Source organism: Larus michahellis, chromosome 4 (genome assembly GCF_964199755.1).
Source record: "Larus michahellis chromosome 4, bLarMic1.1, whole genome shotgun sequence".
NCBI classification, from domain to species: Eukaryota; Metazoa; Chordata; class Aves; order Charadriiformes; family Laridae; genus Larus; species Larus michahellis.
In genome coordinates this window covers 39,186,862-39,211,731 of record NC_133899.1, presented here as the reverse complement: position 1 = coordinate 39,211,731, position 24,870 = coordinate 39,186,862, and the positions used below count along the sequence as shown (strand labels likewise).

The 24,870-nt window shown below is 42.6% G+C and overlaps 1 protein-coding gene across 6 annotated transcripts; it reads right to left on the bottom strand.

Annotated features, from left to right (window-relative positions):
* Window positions 1-4,694: 4,694 nt before the first annotated feature.
* GSC (goosecoid homeobox) lies at window positions 4,695-24,314 on the bottom strand. Of its 6 annotated transcripts, XR_012586421.1 has the most exons (14): window positions 23,794-24,314; window positions 23,345-23,604; window positions 21,529-22,959; window positions 21,405-21,448; window positions 18,883-19,036; window positions 17,781-17,895; window positions 17,563-17,675; window positions 14,593-14,621; window positions 14,341-14,496; window positions 8,873-8,976; window positions 8,048-8,088; window positions 7,810-7,934; window positions 7,469-7,524; window positions 4,695-5,815 (listed from the first exon to the last, which is right to left on the bottom strand). XR_012586421.1 is itself a non-coding variant. In XM_074582406.1 (3 exons), exons 1-3 carry the CDS (start codon window positions 24,131-24,133, stop codon window positions 22,807-22,809), a joined length of 753 nt encoding a protein of 250 aa, XP_074438507.1. In that variant the 5' UTR covers window positions 24,134-24,314; the 3' UTR covers window positions 21,369-22,806. The 6 variants fall into 6 exon arrangements, 1 of the variants encoding a protein (XP_074438507.1); XR_012586420.1 differs by having other exon boundaries at window positions 21,405-22,959; XR_012586422.1 differs by lacking the exon at window positions 8,048-8,088 and having other exon boundaries at window positions 21,405-22,959.
* Between the last annotated feature and the right edge of the window lie 556 nt (window positions 24,315-24,870).

Genomic DNA, 24,870 nt, shown 5'->3' with positions numbered 1-24,870 from the left:
ATCCTTTTACATCTAGTAATCATCAACACAGCCCTAAGAAAGCTGTAGAGCTAAAGTTAGCAGAGCACAGCCGTCAGGAACAGTAATTACTCAAAAGTAGGGAGCATCGGTAGAACTGTATAGCTGAAAGAAGAAAGAAAAGAAAGTGCTATATAGCTTAACATACTGACCAGCTGGAAAACAAACCTCTTTCTAATTAAGCATTGTAGTCTGGGAGGTCATTTCTTTCTGCGTGAAGATATTTTTTCTTTTTTAAATGGGGGACACCAAATCTGATCCTGCAATTCTCGTGGCTGCAAATGCAGATAAAGTTGGTTTGTGCCAAACCGAAAGGACAAAACAGCGTAGGTGCAGAGCCAGCTGTAATGCACACCAGTCACGACCTTCAGTGGAGAAATGCTGCAGTTCAAGAGATCAACTGGAGTTTAAAATTTTATTGCATGAGATTTTCTTTAAAAGCCCTGTTTGACTTTATGATTTCTCTTCAGTGACAAGTTTAATATCTATACTAAGGCTGCTGTAGCAATAACCATATACAGAAAAGTGAATTTTGAATGTGCTTTCAATGAAAAGCAATTTACAAGGCATCTTGGGGCGAATCTTCAGTGAGCTGTACAGGGTATTAGCCACCTGACTTGCATTAGAATCAATGAGAAACGGCAGTTAAATCTCTGCACACTGAGCTAAAAATCTATCTGCTTGTATTGAATCATCGCATTTTAAATATGACTTCATAACCAAAAAAAAAAAAAAAATGCTGTTACTGGAAATATGAAAGTGCACAGTGGTTGCAAGTGGTCTGAACTGAGAGGATCTTGTAACTACTTTGCATATTAGATATGTATGGATAAAGAGGTGTGCTTAGATTAATGTTCAACAGTGGCAGTCCCAAATATCTGTCAGCAGTAACCTCTACTGTGTGCATGCTCTGTGAGAATATTCATATAAATAATTTTTGACCATGCAGTAGACCCCAGACAGGTCTAAAAGTGCCCCTGGTTGTTGTAGCTGGTATTTTGCAGTGACACCTCATTTATTCTGGAAGAGCCTGACTGCACTTTCTGCAACCCAAAACCATGTTCAGACTACCCTTTTCAAAGCTGCACCATGAACAATATTTGCAAGCTACAGGTATTTTATAAAAAAATAGAAGTAAAATGTAGAGAACCTGTGTCTCCTGATGTGATTATTTTTTCCACATAGTAATAGACAAGTAGAATTTATAAAATCAATATTTAAAAGCCAATATATAACCAAAACTTTAGAGCGAGAATCACTGCATTAATTTTCCAGCAAAAAGTTAGGTTTGAATTCCAGCCGTTAGAGGAAGTGGGAAAATATGTTACTCCAACATCTTGTGTTTCTACCCAGATTAGGGATTCTCTGGAGCCAGGAAGGTCAAATGGAAGGGCTTTAGCTTCTATACACGTTCACCACAGAACTCTCTCTGATTCACATCTCAAGTAGAACATGGGACTAATGATTCTCCGCTTTTAACAATGTTGGAGATGCACAAAATACTGAGGTTAGATTATCCTGAGGAGTTTGTGACTTTCTAATCTGATAGATGACCTCACTTCACCGAGGGACTCGAAACTAGCACATTTTGAACTGAAATCCAATGAACACATTGAAGGAACTGTTAGCATACCATTCCTCGTGAGGAATCTGAACTTTGTAAAAATACCCTCAACCAGTAACTTTCATTCTCAAAAACATCCTTGTATCTTCTGTCACAGCCTCCCATCTATTTGCCTAGACTTCAAAGGATAAAGATGTAAAACAGATCGAAGAGGAGAAAGTTGTTGTTAAAGTTAGATTTTTCTGTGGTTTATGTTTACTTATCTTTTTATGGAATAGGAAATAAATTCTGACTTTCTTTGTGATCAGCTCACCTGATTATTGCTCATTTGCATGGAGGAAGGGGAGAGGTTTGGAATATCTCAGGGCAAAAAGGGGTTGAAAATGAGAGTATATGGAGAAGAACAACTCTGTTGACTGCAAGGCACAGTTGATTGAGATGATGCAAGACAAAATGCGTAGGAAAACTGAAAACAGCTCATGAGAAACAAGTTCTGCTATTGCTCCGCGCATCCCAGCCATTCTGCAACTTGACTAATCGGCCTCACAATAACAATGAATTAACCGTATTCCTACTTTTTGGCAACAATATGTGTTGCACACATAGTTGTAACTGAAGCAAAAAAGAAACACCACCCCCAACCTCCCTACACAAGTGATGCTGTTTAAAGAGCCGAAGTAGTTCTTCCACTTCTCTTGTTGCAGTCATATTATGATAAATATATGAACATTTGTGTATACTATAGCAATGTAGTTCCCTCACCTTCTTGCTTCTCACCACTTGAACACAAGAAACATCCTCTTCTGCAGGCTGAGGTGTGGTACCCAGCTGAGTTTAATTCCATCCAACAGAGGGCCAAGGTAGAAGCATACGGAACAGCCCTTACACACCACACAGTGTTCAGCGCTAACTTAAATAAAGCTCTTTTTTCCTCCTTTCAGTGGTGCGAGAGTGAAAAACAGGATTCTCCAAACAAAACAGGGCAAAGGTGGAGAGAAGTGAAAGTATACTTGTTTTATCCAACTCTTAGAGCATTCCAGTACGTAGCTCCCAAACACCCGTGTTACTACAAAACCCCTACAACCTTGCTCCCTTCAGCAATGATGTTTTAATGTCTCATGAGCCTTGCCTACAGCACCCCACAGTGGATGACTGCAATGAGACCAGAGGTGGCAAACTGAAGATGTCTCTTTTCCACTAGGTGTTGCTTCTTGTGTCTACACTGTGCCCTCAAGTAGATGACAAACTTTTCTGGTCATATTTTAATTCCATTAAAACTTGTCAGCCATGCACCATGTGACTGAGTACCTCACAACATGGAGAGGACCAAGTGGCTTGCTACTGCCCTGACTGTGCTGCAGGCTGAGACATCAGACCGAAACAGGAATTTGAAGGCACTGAAAAACAGCTCCGCAAGTGGAACATGCAGCTTACCCAGTATTAAAAAATCTGGGCTCACCACCTTGTAACACTGAACATACGTATATAAACAAGTCATTAAAAGGAGCTATCTAAACAATGACATCACATTAACTATATCCTGCTCCCACTGAATTGATGAGGATTATAAATTAATCATCGCTGCACAGTATTACTACATTTAGCACATTACCCAAATGGCCAGTTAGTACTGAAAATATGTTTATTTTGGTTGACTGAACATGTATACCTGTTTCTCCTATCAAGGTATTCATCTGGTGAGTAATTAAAATTAACAACCAATTATCAGAATTATTATTGGGGACACCACAACTAGACCTTTGTAATGGCTTTAATGAAAGCAACAGCTGCTTTTATAGGTCTTTCTGGCTCCATGTCACACAGAGATTATTGCAATGCATCTAGAACCAAGTGTGATGCAGTATCCCAGTCAAGCCCCCAAAATGTAAAATGTTACAACTGACTGAAAAGAAAGTGACTCTAATCACCTAGTAAATAACTGTTAAGTCCCAGTGCAGCCTTCACTGCCATATACCAGATCTGGCATATCGGACTTCAAATAGTAATAATTTTAGGAAAACAAAAGCACTTTATTACTTCTTGTAGATGTGTATTTTTTTTCCTCTTCCCTATGGATTTAAGGGCAACTGAAGTCCCTCGCACAACAAAAATAAGTCCTTGCATTATGCATTCTATTAAAATAAATAACAGCTAATTATGTTGCAGACAGGACATAGTACTAAATTCCTCCTGTGAATGAAAATCCCATATAGCATCAGGCTTTTTGGGCACCCTGCAAGAAGAGCTGACGTGGATGAGGAATGCGGAGTGACAGCCCGGTGGCGGGACGTGGCCCCCAACCCCATCCTATCCAGCCTCAAGCAGGCCAACCACACGGCAAGCATGGCTGCGTGTTGCTATTTGGAGAGGAACAGGAAAGGGAAAGAGTCTGCAGATGGAGCCTGGAAGGTTTCTAAAACTCAAGTGCATAAACGTGGCTGTGTCTGGGCTGCCGAAAATGCCTCCTTGGGAATACAGCAGCCCCTATGCAAAAGCTGGCTATCCTGGCTGTACACGGCCAGGGATGGGTCAGCCAAAAGGCTGTGGGATCCATGGCAGCATCCCAAAAGTTTTCAAGAGCCGACAACACCAGTTGTGACGTGCTGTGTTACTGCCTTGCGGCCGATCCAAAGGTTTTTGGGTGTAGAGAATTCCAGCCTGAATTTGGGGATGTGGGAATTCACCCACCATTACTTAGCTGTCTGCACAAATGCTCTGTAAAAATAACAGTCCTCAAGCTTTGTTAAAAAACGTCTCAGGGTTTACTACAGGAAAAACCCATTGCCCCATTAGCAGGCCCAACCCAACATGCATTTCTGCACTTTAAAAAAAGCCAGTTAAGTAGATGACTATCAGACTTAGGCAGCACTCTGCTGGCAGAGGGGAGCAGTTTACCCCTTTATATGGTGTTTGCTGAGCCAAACCCAAATCCTCCAGGGAACAGGGATTGGGACTAGGGTCGATGGGTTAGGTAAAGTGCTTATTTTAACCAAATATAAGCTAGTGTGCTAACACAAACCACCTAAATTTCCCTACAAGGGTGGGAAAAGCACATATGTTATTTATTTTCAAAGTTCCACATTGTAATAATCATTTATCTTCCCAATTTATGTGCAAGTATAAATTCACATGCAGATTTAACATATCTGATATTTGAGGATGAAGATGGGAAGGCAGGGAGGTTAAGAAAGAAATGCATTATGGCTTAGCTACATGAAACACAAGGTCAGTGGAGAGTACAAGAGCCGAGATGGCAAGAAGCCAGAAGTTAGGACAGAGCAAACCAGTGACAACCAGCATTCGAACAGGAAGGCACAGTGACCGAAAAAAAAACCCGCAAATCACACACCAAGAAGCACAACAGTGAAGACAAAAGGAGAGAAAGGGAAGTAGGCTTACTCAACAGAAACCTGAAATGCGACCAAGAAACATGCTAAACAATGCAAAATACCTGGCAGGGTTCCTTTATATACTCAAATATGGGGCTACCCCTCAGCCAGGCCCCACCTCGTCACCCTCTACAAGGCTTGTTGCTGACACCGACTGTTTCCAGCTGCAGCTTTGGTGGCCCTGAGATGGCGTGTGAGGGGCTACCAGCGATCGGGTGCTCAGCTGCAAGCGGAGGTACAACTCTGGAACTAAGGCCTCCGCCATGACCGGGCTCTCTAGAATCCAAATTATTAATCAATAATGGGGAAGGCCCATAACATTTCGTAGTAAAAAAGGTAATGTGTCCACAGTGTCTTCTTTCACATGATGTCAGAATTATAATGGGCAGCAGATCCTTAGTTGAGTGGTTTCTTTTTTGTTTCTTTTTTTTTCCTAGCAGAAATACTATAAGGCAATAAAAAACAATGTGTAATTTAGGCGTTCTCACCTGGCAATATGGAGCCAAATTAATGACACTGAAAATCTCAAAACAGCAAGTCAAGAGTCCTAACAATGGCAACCAAGCCTGGTACTTGTTTTTTATTTATTTTAGAACAAGGGCACGTGCTGCAACTCTGGACTCTGACTTTGCTATTCATTTCTGTGACATGGTCTTGCTGTTCCTGCTGCAGTCTCATCAAGTATGCCCTTTCTTATTGATTTTTATGATCCTTCTTTTTTGCCTCCGCTTGACAGTGCGCAGTTCCTCTACTGTTTACAGTTTCCAGCCCCACTCTCAGTCCCAAGCAGCTGAAAGTATCATCAGTCTGGTGCTGTGTCAGTTTACAGGGCTTTTTTTATTGCCTACACACACAGAGAAGAAATACCAATAATGAATACAATCCCAAGCTATAGTAAAAAAACACCATGATACACAAGGAATTCCAATAGTGCACAGCGCATAGTGTCTGTTACTCTTCTGTTTAGAGAGCACGCTTTACAGTTACTTAAAATCATGAAAGAAACGTATCTGCGTTGTAAGGCAAATCCTATAACCTGCCCACCAGGCAAATCCTGTCTGCCCTACTCTTTTTGAATTAGTAAGAATTTCTTGCTAGCAAAGAAAACAGGCAGGAATCCTTCATCGCACGTGTTCAGTCCTGCTGAAGCCAGTGCAACAATCAGCACAGGTAAGAACTGGGCAGGGTTGTCCCCACCATACCCTGAGATGGTCATCCGTACACTGTGTTAACTAGATCAATAACAGGTTTCATCAGATAAAGACTATTAAAACTCACATCTGAGGTTTTTCAGTACTCTTTATGGGCTTCAGCCCCTATTTACACCAGTGAAAAGCCAGATTAACTCCAGTTTATAAACTTGAAAAGATTCTACTCCTATATGTAAAAGAGCTACAATATGCTAAAAAAGGTCAAAGCAATAATCCTCTGTAGAAAAGAAGAATGCAAACAAATATCAGCTAATCAGGGAACACATGCTGTTTTTCAAAATGCTAATATAAAGATTAATAGCTCTTCTTTGACATCCAAGAGCCTTTGGAAACTCTTCATGTTAAAACACTTTGTAAATCACTTTTAGAGAAAAAGCATTCAGGGAGCCCCACTTAATCAAATTAACTACTAGGGAACCTTGATAACATGCAATAAGACTGCGTGTGCTTAGAATTCTCATCACTGTTCCTGGGATATGTAATTATTTATGCTGCTTTACACCATTTTGCATTGCCGTGGTGTCTCGAGAGAGAATTAGAAACGGTCAAGAAGGCTGTTCACTCCCCTAGTGTCTGCTCATCTTGGACCCAGTCCTGGTCCCACTGAAGTCAAACGATTCCCAATGAATCCCTGGCAAAACTCCCGGAGAGTGCACCGGGAGTAAGAACAGACACATAAGGCCTGATCCAAACCCCACTGAAGTTGATGCAGGACTTTCATTCCTTTCTAACAGGCTTTGGATCAGGCCCCATCCACAAAACTTGTTTAGAACCTCTGTTTTAATCAAGGCATAAGGAGGCACGGAGCAGATTTCTGTCCTGCTTCGTGCTACCGACAGAGGAAGGTTTCTGCACGGCTTCGGTCACTCGCTGCAAACTGGAAGCGCAGCCTAAGTGACTGGCCTTGTCTCGGTGGGCCATGAAGGAGGTTCGTGTCTAACACCAAGCACACGAACAGCAACCACAGGGCAGCGCAGTGTGGAGGCCAGCTAAGCCCAGACGAGGCATAGCGTAAAACCCAGAGCCCACAAGAGGAGGGCTGCCGCTTTCTCCTCTCCGTTCTGCTACTCTGGGCATTCTCCAGCATCAGGAGCAACGCAAACAGATGTAGAAGCCTGTCCAAACGGTATCATGGTCCCAACCTCTCTAGCAGCATTTGCTGGACAAGGCTTTGACAACACCCTCCCAAGGTCTACACAAGAGTTAGCCAGAGGAACCTCCAAAAAGGACTTGCTAGCTGTCTGCAGTCTGTGCTGCTGGGATATTTATATTTATCTCATACCCACCTTGGTGTCTCCCGCACACTTCCTCTACTCTCTTTCCTGTGACTTCAGGATTCGCTCTGTAAATGACACCAAAATTTAAACTGACATCTTACTTGAGAATATAATTAACACAAAAAGGTTGCAAATCTTTGAACATCAGTTGTTCTTAAGAATTGCTGAGTTGTGGAGCCCAGAGCTCACGTAAATTTTGCCACTCACTGTAAAGTATGAGTAGGCCTTTAGCCTCTCCATAACTATTTTTTCCAACTGTAAAATAGGTGTATACTGCATTTTTACAGCATGTATCAGGGAATCTTCAAGATGACTTGCAAATTGTTTCAAGTATATAAAGCTCTACTTACAAATGCTAGGTTTCATTCTTTGGAATTGGGATTCTGAAATCCTGGGATATGTTCATCTCTAGGGTTTTGCTTTGGCCTGGACCAGAGCTCAGGACAGAGAATTAAAGTTCTGGGTTGTTGGCATCCTGCAAGAGTACATGGAAAAACACAACCAGAAACTCAGAAGGTGACAACAATATTTTACCCCATCTGCAATTCCCACAACTGACATTAAAATACGCAGTGATGTATTCTTTACCAGTGTGCACATAATCATTTTGGGGTCTGATGTTCCTCCCACTGAAATACAAGAGAGAAATTATATATCATACATAGTGAAGATTTTGACATTTGATTCCTCCCACATATTTGAATGGGAGGAAGACATTAAATGCCAAAACCAAAAATGAGTGTACAGGACCTATCCCTCAAAACTGTAATTTATTCCAAGGCACTGCATTCATTGTACTCTCACGCTGACCTCTATCCCGCACAATGCAAACCCAGTGGTTGTTCTCCAATTAACAAGACAATTTTTGCTATTTGAAACGGTGCATACAAGACCGATGTTCTAACACAGCTTCTTCAAAAGTATGTAGGTTAAAAAAAATTTCCATTATTTCAATTTCCCTCCAACTCTAATAATTCATTGGACTTTCTTTTGTTAGTAGAATTCCTCTTTTCAGGTTCGTATCACAGACAAGCTGAAACCACCAGAGAACCCCTGATCACAGACGAGCAGCTGTTAACATGGGCCCCTACAGTACATCTCCAAGTCACAAAACTGTTCATATGAGAAATTGTATGTCATTTATGCCCTGTGTCTGTAATCTACAGGTGGAAATGTTCTTGTTTACACTACGTAAGTTGCCATCACCGCCCTTTAAAACCCTCACACTTGTTTATTACGATACATTCTCAGGAAGTTCACGCTGCCTGCTGCACACACACGTTTTAACATTAGCATATATGGGCATTATCTTCACCACCAAAAGAGGCTGACATTTCACGCTCAATTTGAAGCTGCGCTAATCAGTTTTAAGATGCTATTTTTGTTTTTTAGAAATAGGGAAGCAAAGCATACCACACCAGGCTTCCTGCCAAAATTCCATCTTCTCCTTCTCCTCCTGCTTTCATTCTATTTTGATGCTGCCATTGTCTGCTGTGATCTGCCTCTGATGGATGCTACTATGGCATAAACAGAAAATGATATCAGAGCCTCCACCATGGATCAAGTCCCAGTGTTTCTCAACATCTTAAGAGTAGGGTCTCCTCATCTTAAGCTAAAAACTGTCATGGCCCTTTTAACATTTTACAGACAAGTGAAAAGAAAAACAAAAATAACGTATCCGCAATATGCTTCCATAATTTACTTCTGTGTTTGCTGAGGCTGGCAAAAAGCACTCTGAAGAGTAATGACATGAACAGAAGCAAGGAAGTGATGATTTTGTTGGTTTCAGCTCCTCTGTCTTACGTGATATTCCCCTTTTCTCCCCCAGGTTTGGAATCGCACAGTAAGTTCAGAAATATGCGCATCGGATATCCCTTCCATTTTGCTCTCCTTGCATGGGATCTCAAAAACGACACACAGCTGGCAGGTCAAGATTTAACCAAGAGAAGTCCAGGACCTGCAAAAAGCAACAAGAACCACGCAGTGGAGGATCTCTGTTGGGTCAGCTCTGAGCTGCCGCAAGTGTTGATATATAACTGCTGTGACACTGCTAGAGTTTCAATACTGTCTTTCCAAAGAAGCTTTGGTCCCTATTAGCTCTTGGAAGGCTCTCACAACAAATTTCAAATCTCATTATTGCAAATTCTGAGTCTACAAATCGTGCGTCAATGGAATGCACCAGTTCTAACAGTAATACCTTTACCATAGGAAGTGTCTTATGCAAGAATCAGTTTTGGTGTGCCATCCCCACCCACTGGCCCTGCTGAAGCTTGGGCAGAATATGACTCAAAGGGCCACCGACAGGCACGGTGTAATGCTTTAGTTGGAGATAACATATAGAAATTAAGGAGTTTAACAGTCCTGCTGACATACAGGAGATGTTCACTACTTCTAAAAACCAACTCAAACTGACATGGTGACTTATCAGGTGATATAACTAAGGTACCTGAATTTTAAAATTTAGCTGAAAATTTTAAAAATTGCCTAAAATTACTGCAATAAAATATACATTGCTGTGCTGTTGAATCATTATTGGGATAAAGTGTTGTTGAATTACTTATCTCACCTAAAACCTTGGGTTAAGGCAAACAGTGTAATTTCCCTTAAAGTGTCAAAAAATATCTGTGCTTGGACTGTTCGTCTTGCAAGTTAGAATTCTGCTAAAGATCCTTCCCCATGTCCTCCTAAGAGCTTTCAAAACCCAGCAAGGTTCTCGAGTACAGATGTTTACAAAGGGATCACTACACCAGCATGTGTATTTATACAAACACATGTTGGCAGTTGGCTTTCTGTATCTGTTCCACATCAGAAGCGGGTGAATTCTTCCACCGCAGGGATAGAATATCTCGCATGAGTAAACTGAACCTCACTGAAGTGGTTTGGGACAGAAGAAATTAAATGAGCAAAACACTGCACCAAACATGCTCTTTTAGGTCAAATCATACCCATTTCTGGAGCTCTACTATCTGAGAAGAGAAAGATGTGGATTTGGACCACTGCGAAATTTGGAAGAATCTCTCAGAACATGAGTTGGGTTCTGTAACCACAGCCAACATCCGTTAAGCTTCTTTTTAGGAGCAGCTATTGGAGATGTAACCAAAATGTCCCACTAAGAGAACACGTGTCCTCATCCGAAACCAATACTAGATTTCCAGCACATGCAACTTGCATGTACATGCAACAATAAAATGCAGCTATAGAAAGACATGCCCATAAAATAGTGTAAGAATAATCGTTCTGAGCATATACATGTATAGTTCAATTCTCATGGGAGGTAAAGTTGGTAAAGTATTAATTCTGTCTGGATATAAGAAAAGCTCAAATAGTAGCTAATCTCACCAGACATATGCATCCTAAATCACTAATTACTTTTTTTATTTAAAATTCACCTCTTCTCTTGCCAGATGTACACACAGAACAAAACTTTATAACTGATTTAGAGTAAATAGGCATAGCTGCAAAACAAATGGGGAAAAAAAAAAAAAAAGCACTATAAATCTCTCCAGGCAGCAAAAAGTAAAGATATGCAGCAAATCTGTGACATTACTGGAAATGTACAAAGGCTAAAGGGCTGCAAACCAGAAATGAACTGAGACTTGACACAGCCCTAACATCCAGCTGCACTTATGCGGTACTGTTAATGAAAGCACAAAATGCTCCAGGTATTCCCATTTTTCCTCTTTCTTAATGAAAGGTGATACGAGCAGTCTGTCTTCCACCAGGAGATGCCTGCTGTGGAGACAATAAGATATTTTTTTCCGCTGCACCCCTGCTTCCCCCCTTCCCCAGTCACTTTCCCATAGCTCGGTTATACAATTGCCGGTAGCAGAGGTGAAACATTCAGTACACGGAAGATGCATTCAAATAAAATTCTGTTATGAACTATATTCAATAAATGCACAAGGGTAGTCTTTGTCAAATTAAAACCATCCCTCTGGTCACCTAAAGACACACAAATTCAAAGAACAGATTATTCTTTGCACTGATATTAATCGCGTGTTCGAGACGTTATGAGAAAAGGCCTGCTCGAGAGACGGTGCAAGCCCACACCTGAGGCACCTCAGTTACCACACAATAGGAACACATACAGTTCTGCAGGGCATTGAGTCCCAAAAGAGCAGCGGCATTTCAAGAATCAATTTCTTCATTGTATTTGGTCCCGTAAGAGATTTAGGTCACTTCTTAAACTTACATAACAATAATAAGTACTAATCATTTTTACCAGTTGACTTAATATAGGCACATATCCACATATATTTGCATAAACAGCTAATGTTTAAAATTCTCATCTGTAACGTTCACAATGTCTATAACTTATCTTCTCAAGACCTAGGAAAAAAACATTAACCAAGTAAATCTCCTAACTGTTATGGGGGAAATCAGCAGTATTCTGCCTACTTTTCAATCATTGGTTATAAAGTTAGATCACAGGCTAAAATGCAAGTTACTATGAAGCTTGTTGCAGTTTAATTACTTCCTATGGGATTTCTCTGGCATGGGGAAGTCCCCAAGTGGAACGGGGTCGATCTCCTGCTATTACTGCAAAGGACACAGTAATGGCACGAGCCGGGTCACTAAGCTGCAACATCTGGCCAACTCCCAACTGCTGTGTCTCCTGCCCTGGATCATGAGCCTAGCTGTTCCAGAGCACCATTAACAGGAAGGTCACATACAGCCAGCCTTGCAAGATCTCATCCATTTCATACAGTTGCCCTGTAGTCGGTTCAAAGGATTTATCCCCTTTACAACCCTTTTACTCTTAGCTGTTGTTTTCTTTGGGAAGAGGGAGAGGATGGAGGAAAATGATGGTCAATAACGAACCATCCCTGCAATAAGAATCCTCTTACTTGGATAAAATACACTGTCGATTTTGGGGCAAAGCCTCCACACCATTCCACGTACTGATAGATTAAAACCCAATGTTCCAAATAGTTGCTTTGAGGTTGCAATAATTTTCAGCTCAGCTCAACACCTGCCACGAAGCGGTTGTCCACCTTACCACAGTGGAGCATTACGGCCTTGTAATTTATTTTGATAGGGAGCAAGTGACAAGCCAGAAAAGATTCCATCACGTTAATGAAATTACAATGTGTAATGATCACATTTAACTTGCTGTTAGTGATTACAAGCACATTTGATAACTGTGCACCGTAAGACCTCTCAATGGGATGCTGACAATACTGGAAGAAAAGCTTTTCTGCTTGCAAATGCAAATATAGGCATATGCAATACGAGAACCAGTAAAAATATCACACCCGTATACAGATCGAGAAGTTGCCAAACTCATTAACATCACCAGGCTAGGGCAGATCAATCTTCTGCCTCCACTCCAAGTGATTAACCCTTTAGATCCCACCCCTTTCTTTAAGAATTTGTTGGAAACAGTTCAGAAAAGAAAATTCCAACCTCTCACTGTGAAAAAGTCCATGGATTTCTATGCTTCTATTCCTGCCTTACTCTTGCAATCTCTTCTTCTACAGCCTGTCCGCTGTCCCTCCCCTAGAAGTGTAGAATATATGGCAGAGGGCCAACCTATTATTTTCTTGGTATCTCACACTTGCTCAGGTGCCTCCTTGATGAGATCTGAAGTTGTTTTATCCCTCCTTCAGGATGGATTTAAAAAAAAGATGTCAGAGGGGAAAGTGAGCTCTAGCTTACAAACCTATCAACCTACTGCTGGTGACACTACTGAGGTTGTCAGGTTTTGCAGCGCTTTCATTCTCAAGAACCTATTTGGTCTGTTATTATAAATCCATCTAAATATTTTTATTTTCCAACCTAAAGAATGGCTCTATCTGCAGTGAACAGAGGAAAACACTCACCAAGAAGACACCTCAGTGGAGAAATAGTACTTAGCACTTGGTATCTATGGATATCATGTTGAACGATTTCCATTTTACAGATGGAAACATATCGGGCCTAGATGAGACCATAGGCATCCAATAGTTTCCAGCAACAGCAGAACTATGGATAAGGTCCCTTCTGTTACTTCCATACTAGTGTCCTATCCACTGGACTGTACTACTCATTCTCAGTTTGTGCTGTAAATACTACCTATTTTTTTCACTGGAATGTCTCTGACTAATCTATGTCAGCAAGGCTTTAGCCTGGAACACTACCCTCTGGGCCTTGCAAGTTTTCTAAACACTTCGTTATTGTTATTGGATCCCAATTTGTATCCGCCAGGCATGGATTCAAGCTGCTGAGGTGGGTAAAGAAGGACCTCAGTCCTTGCAAGAACAGTCTGCAACTGTCATGTATCATTTGCCTAAGCATGACGTTCCATTGACTTTTTCTGCACAAAAGATACTTCCACACTAAAGATAGATTTCAGAAGTTTTCAATTTTATAATAAGCATCATCCCATAACCTTCAGATCTCCTGAGCTGCCTGACAAATGATTGGTCTGTGTGAAGCCCCACCATTTGAATGTCACACGTGCATAACCGTGAGCTATCAGAAAGAACTAGGATTTCTAAAATGAGTCACAAGGCTTCAGTTATTTACAGGTGTAAATTCCTGTCATTACAACTTATGCTGCAACAACAGTCGAAGGACTTCCAGTAAGAGGAAGTAAAAATAAATAAATGAAAGCAAAAACACATGACAGTATACAAACAAAAATGCATTTCAATTTTTTGTTCCAAAAATAAACACAAAATGTATCTCATACTGTTTAAAAAAAAAAAATCTTAAAACATCAGTTGTACAAACATACTTTCAATCAAACCCTAAATGATTTTAATCCTCAGCCAGAACCCTCAATAACAGTTATTGGCTATCTCTGCAGGCCGAATCCTCTTAGCAAGAGTCACAGCTAATCATAGACACATGAGTTTACATCCAGCGTTGACTTGGAAATCTGGGGAGGTGGCTCTTACCTGCTCTTCTTTCTTCTTGATCCAGGGCCAAGAGCGTCTCAGCAATGCAGTTTGGAAGATTACAGCTTCCAGTTCTCATGCTCTTCTTCCAGAGATGAAGATCAGATTCTGTAATCCCAAGACCTTCTTTCTCCAAAAATGTCCTCATATGTTTTTCTAAAATGCAAATGAAATTGAGTGGGATCAATAGACTGATTCTAAACTAGTATCTAGTCATTATATAAACGTCCAGTGGTCTTTAAGAGAACTTACACTTAGACTGGGAAAAGAACAGCAAAAACCTGCAGAGTTAAGCAAGATGCAAATTAGTAGACCTTTAAAGACTATTTTTAACATCAGATTTAGTATAAAATCTTTTTCTTTTTTTGTTTTTATTTTGTAGTCATCTGACATCCACCCAGCCAAGACCAAAATTTTCAGAGTGCAACCAAAGAGACTGTGAAGCTGAAATGGAAACCGATTCTGTTCCTAAGACAGCGACTTCAAAGAGACTGATATTAGAAAGAATGCCTCCAGCGCACCTAATGTCCTAGCTCTTAGTCCTCAGCATGAATTCTACTTGCTCCTTAGCTGCAATGTGTCTGGCGACTGAACCATTTTCCCAGTGATCAGTCAGCCAAAGCATTAAACCGTCATAAGCAATATGGTCATGATCAGTCCCCGTTTCAGTGTTTTTTTCTGATGTCAGAATAATTTAGATGCCCGGATATCTGAAGCAGCTGTGCCAATGAATACGTGAGCAGAGAAAAACACAGCTGCTTTCCAATTCAGAAATACTGTTCTGGATTTTCTTAAACATCTGGTAAATCAGATGTTCCTTTAAGGCCCAGCATGATAGGTGTCAAACTTTTATCTTGCCTTTATGCAGGTGGAGATAAGCCTCACAGAAGGTCTGAGGACCTAATATTGACTCTAGCCAAGCCTCATTGCATGGAAAATACCTACTTCTACATCACAGATACACTTCAAATAACATTAATGCCTAATTTAACAGCAATAATTTACTCATTTAAAGACTGCATTGCACTAGAATAATTATTTCAGCATAGAAGCATGGCTTTTATCATAGAATGGTTTGGGTTGGAAGGGACCTTAAAGATCATCTAGTTCCAACCACCCCTGCCCTGAGCAGGGACACCTCCCACTAGACTAGGTTGCTCAAAGCCCCATCCAACCTGGCCTTGAACACCTCCAGGAACGGCGCATCCACAACTTCTCTGGGCAGCCCTTTCCCAGGGTGTCTCACCATCCTCAGAGTAAAGAATTTCTTCCTAATATCTCATCTAAATCTACCTTCTTTCAGTTTAAAACAATTCCCCCTCATCCTATCACTCACTCCCTGATCGAGAGTCCCCCCCAGCTTTCCTGTAGGCACCTTTAGATACTGGAAGGCTGGTATAAGGTCTCCCCAGAGCCTTCTCTTCTGCAGGCTTAAGAGCCCCAACTCTCAGCCTGTCCTCATAGGAGAGGTGCTCCAGCCCTCTGATCATCATCATGGCCCTCCTCTGGACCCAATCCAACAGGTCCATGTCCTTCTTATGTTGCAGGCCCCAGAGCTGGACACAGTACTCCATAGCGGGGTCTCACCAGAGTGCAGTAGAGGGGCAAAATCACCTCTCCCTCCCTGCTGGCCACGCTGCTTTTGATCCAGCCCAGGATGCAGTTGGCTTTCCGGGATGCAAGCACACATTATTTTAAAAGACATCCCACTAAAACTTTTACCATGAACACAAATACCTCCTTAATGCTTATTCCACCAACAGCAGTACTAACGGCAGTAACTATCCCAATTAAACTGCACCTGTACAAGGTGGGAAGGACCACGTTAGCTAAACAAGTCAGAACAGAACAGTTTGAGAATTTTAAAGGAACAAAACTCCCCTGGGATTACTAACCATCCCTTCCTGCATGGCTCTGTCCCATAATCATTACTCCTTTTGACCAGGGATTAACGCCCCATCTTCACTGAATGTATTGCAAAATATCTCCATCCATTAATGTAAGTGGGAAATATTGCCAGATCAAGAGGAAAGTTTCTCAATAATTCCCAAAGGCTTTGAGACAGGCTTCCGCATTATCCTTTCAGCCAGGCTAAAGGAACCACAAGTGGGTAAGCTTAGTTGTGAAGAGCTGTCTCCATATCTTTAGGGCCAACTAAAAGAAAAATACAGTATGTTCTAAAAATGTGCATGATAAACACAGTATAAAACCAATGAAAAAGTAATATTAAACAAATAAGACCTAATAACTGATGTAAACGAAGCCTGAGACTTTCTGTATAATGACAGGAAGCGCCAAGTAAAGGGTACTGGGTTCATGCCCTTCTAAATCGTTACAGTTTCCATAGAAAATATCAGGCTCCTTGAGGCTCTTAGGTTAGGGAGATTTATAGTGATAACAATAGCAGTAGTTTATTTGAGACAGTTAATCAAAATTCTAGCACTTATAAGCCCTCTGTGGAAACTACAAATTTAAGAAGTCGAAGACTAAATATTCAAGAGTAAGCTTGCAATCTACACAAGTACAGTAAATTTCAGTTATGTGTTTCATTATACTGGTGCCTGATAGCTTTTAAGGGGTTTACAACTTGGCTGGAATTATCCACTGTGGGGTAAAATTTGGCATAAAAAGAACTCTTTTCCATTCTCTCCTCTTAATAGAAAGTTACTCACTCTCTGCTGGTACTGCATTCCTTGCACATGCAACACTCAGCAAGAGTTTTTGGGTATGCAAGAAAAGCAGGTCAGGGCTCTCATTCCGTGGCTTTTCAAATATATCTTTCATACACCAAAACCATATTGCCCCCTACGTTCTCTTATCTTCCATTAATTTAGCCCTCAATCTTGGTTCACTCGCATGGCAAAAATACGTGTACTTTGTTCATGAAACAAGTAAAATCGTAATTACATAAAGCATAACCATGAAGGCTTTATTTTCACCAGGAAAGTCAAATTTCCATCAGGATAACAGGAAAATATGGTGATGACATTAAAATCCACCACTGAAAATAAGGCACCACTTCTGCTTCCCCACATGATGCCAAAGACTTCCTGCACGTCCCGCTGAGGAGGAGGTACCTAAGCTTTTTCAACACTAAAATGGAGTAACAGTAGTTCCCCACCTCAGGATCACTCTGAAAATTCACAGCTAAGTTCCTTGACAGTTTGCCAAAAGCCCTAAATAAAGGAAATAAATGCAGGTATATTCAGATTCTACACTCACAACACCTTGGAGTCAAGAGGGATGCCAGCTGCAGAAGTTCCCATCCTTGTTCTTCAGCAACTTATTCCATCACCGTAGTTCGCAGCTCAGATCCAGCAGTTTGTGATGTGACCCTACAAACCAGATCGCTGAAATGATGCCATGAGAATCCCAATTCTCTGGGTGTTTTTTCTAGGAAAAGTACTTATTAACTCTGCCACGTCCACAGGTCCACCCACCTTGCACAGAAAGGCGAGCAGAAGCCCTGCAGGCAGCTGCCCTGTTGAAGGAGACGGTTTTGCCCAGAAGGAGGCGGCTCCGTTCGCCAAAGTCAGCTCTTTTACAGGGGCGTAACTATGGTCAAAACCCAACACACGATGTTGACAAAGCACTCTGCAGTCACTGAGTAGCAAACACTGAGTAAATCCCCTCAAAGACAGAAAAGCATAAAGATTTATTATAGGTGTACTTATATAAACAAACACAGACAGACTCTGGTGGGGATTCAGCGTTCAGAGTTTTGGGTCAAGGCCCTTTTCCTGGATGGAATGTCAAGAGACAATTATAACTTCTATGTTGGCACATGTATTCGACGTGTTTTGGGGTATACTAATGAGGTGAAGGTCCAGATCTCCGAGGTAAGCACGCGTGTTTGTCCAGACAAGGAGTAGAAAAGAAATGCAGAAGCCAGTATTCAGACAGCATTTAGAAGACAGAGGTGAAGTAACTTTCAACATTCAACTGCACTGGTACTTTTAAGCTATAACAAGTTTCCTGGCCTTTCTCCTGCTCCATGTTATACCATGCAATCGTGCCTCAAGTTTTGCCATATGTCCTGAGGGATATAGTCTCTGTCTGTCTGTAGACATCAATTCTACTCTGAAAGCAAAGAGTGAACGAAGTCTAATTCCTTTTTTGATTTTACGTCTGAACTCTTGAGCTTTGTATAGTTTTGGTACAAACCAGAATATTGTAACACAGGGTTCTACATTTAAAGTCATAGGATACTTTACAGAGATAGGTCACTTTAAAGGTTGTATTAATTGCTTACAATCTAAAATATTGCAGCTGTAACTGTTACCTTTGTATAACAGATTCTAATCAAATCAGGGTAAGTGGCAACCCAGAGAAACAGAGTAATTTGACTAAACTTCTCTGTCTAGATTTAGTCAAGGCTCACCAGGTCTCCAAAGTAGGAAAACATAAAGTATAAATGGAATGAAATCCTAAGGGGGTAGAATACAAAACAAAAACTCTTTAGGTTTTTTTCATTTGTGCTCCGTGGTGTATAACCCCAGAGAACCAATAAATGCAGATGGAGCACAAAAAATATGAACGTACCTTAATGTTGCATTTATTTATTTTTTTTTTATAACTTGCACTAATCCAAATGTTTGCTTCACAAGTCACGTGTAAGAAAGAGTTTGAATGGTTTATATTCCCAGGATCCCATTATGGTAAAGCTCAAAACCAGTTGACTCAAGTATTAGTAAAACTGAAAGGAAAAAAAAAAAGAGAGTCCAGATTTTCAGCTGATAATAAATCACTTTGTGTCAAGCAAAAAAATCTGACCTCTGCTTTCCAGTATTACTTATTACAAGACGACTACAAAAATAAATATGGTAAGTAGGGTATTAAATCGAAACATAAATTTTGGGCATCTAAATGCAGATGGCAAAATGAAGATATGCATCAGATTGCTCAATCTGCCTCTACACCGCAGAAAGCTTCTGCTTACTACATGTTGCTCTCCCTGGCTTTCCCTTGCAAGAGAATTTCTTAACCTAAACCAGCTTGGTGTCAGGAAGATTTATTTTGTGTATGCTTCTTTTGTATAATTATTCTATTATTACTCCTATAATGCATAACATTATCTGAAATAATTCTTCGCTACAATACTGAACCTCTGAACTAGCTTATGTTTCTTCTTATAATCCTCCCCTCACCCTACGTCCCTGGTGAGATCTGAAAGTAATATTATTCATTCTACAGACAGAAATTTAGAAAGAAAGAAGTCCAACATTTCGTAGAAAATCAGTGAGACGGCATGAAACTGAACTCGTATTGTAAAACCTAAATAGTACATCAGTACCATGAACCACACATCACGTTTCAGAAATAGCTAAGTGGGTTTTTCAGTTATATTAAATCTTCCGAGAACGGATTTGCACCAAGATGCAGGGTTGTAAATTGCAGTAGAGGAGAGACAGACCAAAGAAACAAAAAAATAATTTCAAAAAAAACCCCAAAAAAACCAAAACTCTCTTTTGGTCTCCTTTTTAGACAAGTGTTAACAACCACAACCAACTCTTTCAAAGCCCCTTTGTTAGAACTGAACCTGTTGGAACATAGCACTTATTCAGGTCCCTCACTTTGCCTTTCCCCTGCTGCACCAACAGAAAGAGAAAATAATGAAAGTTGTTACGTGGCATTTGCATTTTGGCATGTAGGAATTCCCCTAAAATAAAAATCAAACCAAACAGCATGAGTGAATGAGAAATCTTCTTATTATAGTCGTCCTCATGCTTTCAGGCATTTAGTTTTCTACTTTCTTGATCCTTTCGATGTCATCTTCTCACTACTTTTCAGTTTTTCTCTTCCAGACTGCATAGGATCTGATTTTGCAGTGTAAAACAAGGGAGAATGAAGCCTTTAGGTTTTCAAATACTCATGAGAAGAAGAATTAGATACTCCTAGCGTCTAATGGCAAAAGCACCATTTTTACTAAGTCATCTAAAGCTTTTAGGTCAAGAGCAAAATTGCTTTTCAATTAGATTTTAAAGTGATATTAACAATTCTAATAGCTCTGCATCTACATGTAGTATTAAGAACAGATACCAGTGACTGCAAGATGAAGCTTATGGTAATCAAGAGTTTATAGTCAAATCAAAAATTAACTCAGACTAAGGTACAACATGATTTTAAAGCAATCAGTGGTGACTTCATCATAATCCCATGCACAGAAAGCATGTTTTGGATCACAAGGTTTTGATTGTTACATCACATCCCACGCTCCCACAGAACAAAAAGTTCTAAATAAATCCATAAATTTGCACATTTGGTGACCTGGAGCTTCCGCAGTTCTTGAGCGCCTTGCTCCCTTTGGAAAAGTCTAAAAGCCTCCGAAGGTGTGGACTACAACCTTAAGTAACTAGTATTGCTTATCAAAAAAATATTTAAAGCCCACCCCTTGCAAACCCATATCCAGTTTAACTCCCACATTGAACTATGCAGGCTAAAATCCTTAATAGTGACTTCCAAAATTACCACTCCACACACAAAAATGCAAAACAAAACAAAACGAAACCCTACCAAGCTCCCAGTGTGGCACTAAGGATATTTATACATGGGAAGTAAAGAAAATATATAAGCACTTGCAAAATCCTGGGCAATATTATCCTTAGACCTGGCTTTTATTTGCAAATCAAGTATGCACTTTAAAACCTAACAATGACTAAATACAGAGGAGATGACATTAAAATTCCACTCAGTGAGACTTCCTGAATATAGCATAACAAAACACTTCTTTTCAAAGATAATTTTCAGTAATTTGAAAACTAATTTTCAGTGCTCCTGGGTTGTAATTCAATACAGTTTACAGAGATCATATACATGTCGTAGCAATAGGGTAGCGTCTCCAAAATGCAATAGCTCAGTAGAGCCAAACCATGATATATATCCAAGAAGAAGAATCCATTGAGAAGTTTGCTTTTTCCCTTCCTCCTCTGCTGTGCTAAGGAACAAAAGAGGCTAAAAATCTTCTTTTCTTGTTCAAGAGAGCAGTAACTGTGAAACTGTAAGCCCCCTAAAGGACTGACTCACACAAAACCACACTTAATTTCTTCCACGGCAGCTGTTCCTACCTCTTGGTATGGAGAGAGGTTGCTCAGAGAGAGAGATACCACACCTATGAGGAAACATGGGTACATTATCTGAGCAGAGAGGTACTGAGATTCGCTCCATCGCACTAACACCTGCAATACGCACCACGCTACAATACCCGCAAAAAGCTGGATATAGCTGGAAAGGGAGAAAAAGCACAAGGACAAGCAACACAGCAGCCGACCCTTTCTAGTGTCACTGGAAGCAATGGTGAGCACATTTCTACAGACCAATTTCTTGTCTATGCTAGACGAGCTGAATAGATACAGGTGAGTTTAGGCATTGGCTGTAATTAAGGAAAATCAGCTCATTACCACTTAATTTCTGAATGAAAGGCACAGCATGAAGAATTCCAGCCAGAGGTTATCTGCGTTGGCTTTACACCTTCAGGTCATTTGTTTTAAATTTATAGACAGTCTTTGTAGACAAGGAGAGGGAAAAGTTTCTCTAAACAAGACAACATGGGGAAACTGCAGTAGTTCTGCTCTGAAGGGACGAGCACCAGGAGTCGGGGAGTCACAGGAGAAAAAAGCACAAGGAAAATGAATGTGAATTTTACAGGGGGAACAGACGTCACTTTTACGAGGCCCTCATAGAGGGGAGAGTAGAACGAGCCCAGGCTGTCACGGCTTTCCTAATTGCAAAGGTGCTGCCTCAAAGGGGAGAAAACATCCATTAGCAACTTCTTGTGAAACATCCCCTGGAGCAGCACACGAGGGCTCGTACCTCCCTTTATGCGTAATTCATCTGATAGTGGATGAAACTTATTAATAGCCATTTTAAACACCGATGGAGCGAGACAGCTTTTCTCAGGGGGGAATCAAAAGACAAACGCTTTGGAAACCTCGACAAGGCGTAACTGCAGGGAGAGGGAGAGAAAAGCGCGGGGAAACGAGAGAGGAGTGAAAAGTGCGAGGCCGGATTTGCAAATATTTCCTCCGGGCATCGCCTCCAGGCCGGCTGGGCCAGCGGGACAGGACCGGCGCGGGGGCCGCTCGCCGGCGCTCCCTGGGGGGACAAGCCTCTGGATATGGGGTAGACCTGGAGGGGCTGTCCCTCCGCTTGCTCCCAAACTTGGCGAAGCCTCGTTAAATAAGTAACCGGGCCGGCAAAGCCACCCCTGGTCCCCGGGGAGGGGGACACCGCCGCTCTCCTCTCCCCTCTCGCCGCGGCCCCGGGGTGGGGGGGGAACAAACGCGCCGCCGTCTACCTGTGCAATACCTCCGCAACGCGTTTTATTTACACGAAATCAACTCGGGGCACTGTACATTATATACAGATATATCCCCCCCCCCCTCAACAAGGCAGAGCTTGTGCAAGATTAGTAGCATCCTTTGGAGCGTATCCGACAGTCCACGGGAAATGTCCCCCCCCCGCGAGTTATCAGCTGTCGGAGTCCAAGTCACTTTTCCCGTCCTCTTGTCTCTTCTCCGGGGACGTTTTAGACGCTTTATTCCATTTTTGTGCGTTTTCCGACTCCTCCGAAGACGATCGCTTTTGCCTCCTCCACTTTGCCCGGCGGTTTTTGAACCAAACCTGTGAAGAAATGAAATTATTAGGGGAGGGGGAATAAAAATAAAAATAGGCAAAGTCACAGCCTGACCCCCGTCCCGCCGAAGCCCTGCGTCGCCCGGAGCCGCTCGGGTGGGAAAGGCTGAGCCCCTCCGGGAGCCACGGCCGCCTCTCGGCATTCGCTCGCAGCCGTGTGATCGGCTCGGCCAGCTGCCCCCAGAAGGGCGCTTGGAAATTAATAATAATAATAATAACAACAACAACTTTCATTTTTCCCTACCACCCACCCCGCAAAACCCGTTGCTCTCCCCGCCGCCAGCGGAGCCGCACCGAGGTACCTCCGCTCCCAGGGCGTTTAAATGCGAAAGGGAGAGAGTGGAAGAGGGGGGGTGAAAGGCAAGCAAAATACCTCCACTTTTTCCTCTCTTAAGTGCACCCTTCTGGCCAGCTGTTCCCTGGTGCCCACGTCTGGGTACTTCGTTTCCTGGAAGAGGTTTTCCAGCGCTTCCAGCTGCTCGTCAGTGAAGATAGTCCGATGCCGCCTTTTCCTGCGGCAGTGCAGCTGGTTCAGTAACTGCAGCTCCGTCCGGGACAAAGTGCCCACGTTCATGTAGGGCAACATCTGATGGGGAACAGGGGACATCAAGACTGACCCAGTGCCCTCGTAACCTACGGACAGACAGACGAGACGAGGACAGGCTTCGCATGAGATCGCTGCTCACCCCCTACCAACACCACCACCTCCCCGAACCACCCCCCCCCGAGGGCCACCAGGTCCCCCCACATCCCCCTCCTGCCCCGCGGCTGCGGCAACAAAGGAAAAACCCGTCCTCCCTGTCCCACTCGGGGCCGCCTTACCTGCGGGGGGGACGCAGGAGCACTGCTGGGCGCCCAGGGGGGGAACGGCCCCGCAGCACGAAGGGCCCACGGGAGACGCCGGCACATGCAGCTGGCCGTAGTAGTAGTTGTTGTAGCCCAGCCGGGATCCGGTGACGGCCGGCGGCAGGGCGGAGGCGGGTGCCACCGCCCGCGAGTAAAATCCGCCGTAGTCGGAGGAGCCGCCGTAGAGCGAGTCCCCGTGGAGGCCGGGGAAGACGACGGGGGGGGCGGCGGCGGCGCTCGGGGGCAGCAGTACCGAGTCCTTGCAGCGAGGTCTGGCCGCCAGAATATTGTCGATGCTGAACATGCTCACAGGCATGCCCCAAACCGTGCCGGGGCAGGGCAGCGGGACCGGCCGGGAGGAGGAGGAGGAGGAGGAGGGAGGGAGGGTGGTGGAAGGGGGGGGGGGGGAAAGGAAGGGAAAGGAGGGGGGGGGGAAGGCTGGAGACACACGAAATCGAAACTTTTCGGAGAAATTTTAAAATGGGATCGGAGCGAGAAGAGCGGAGCTTTTTCCGAGGGCAGCTTGCGGGCAGAGTGTGCGTGTGCGTGTGTGTCTGTGCGTGTGTGTGTGTCTGTGTGCGCAGGATCCACCCCTGGAACTTTCCCCCCTCAACTCTCGCCTGTTTACTGATCTCAACCCAGAGGGCTGCTCGGAGTATAATCCATCTGAACCTCTTCCCTTTTTTATACCCAGGCGACGTCATCCTGGATTTAGTTCCTGGTAATATGCAGATGACAAACAAAACCAGATTTGATTTTTTTTTTTTCCCTTCCCCCTTTTTGGTGGGGAAGAGGTGGGGGTTACACAAAGGAGTGAAAGGAGCCCGGGTCTGTGTATTGAGAATTAATGAAATTAACGTAATCCTTTCCATTAGTGGGCTTTTTTGAAAGGCCCCAGATTTAGGCTTGATCTCTGCTGCACCGGCTAATTGCCCAGGTTAATCTTATTAATGCCATTGTGCAGAAGTGGTTAGCAGCTCCTAGCCTTGTCTATTATGCACCTACTTTGCTCGTGTTAGTTCACATTAGCGGGTGCGATTTCCTCTGTCTGAA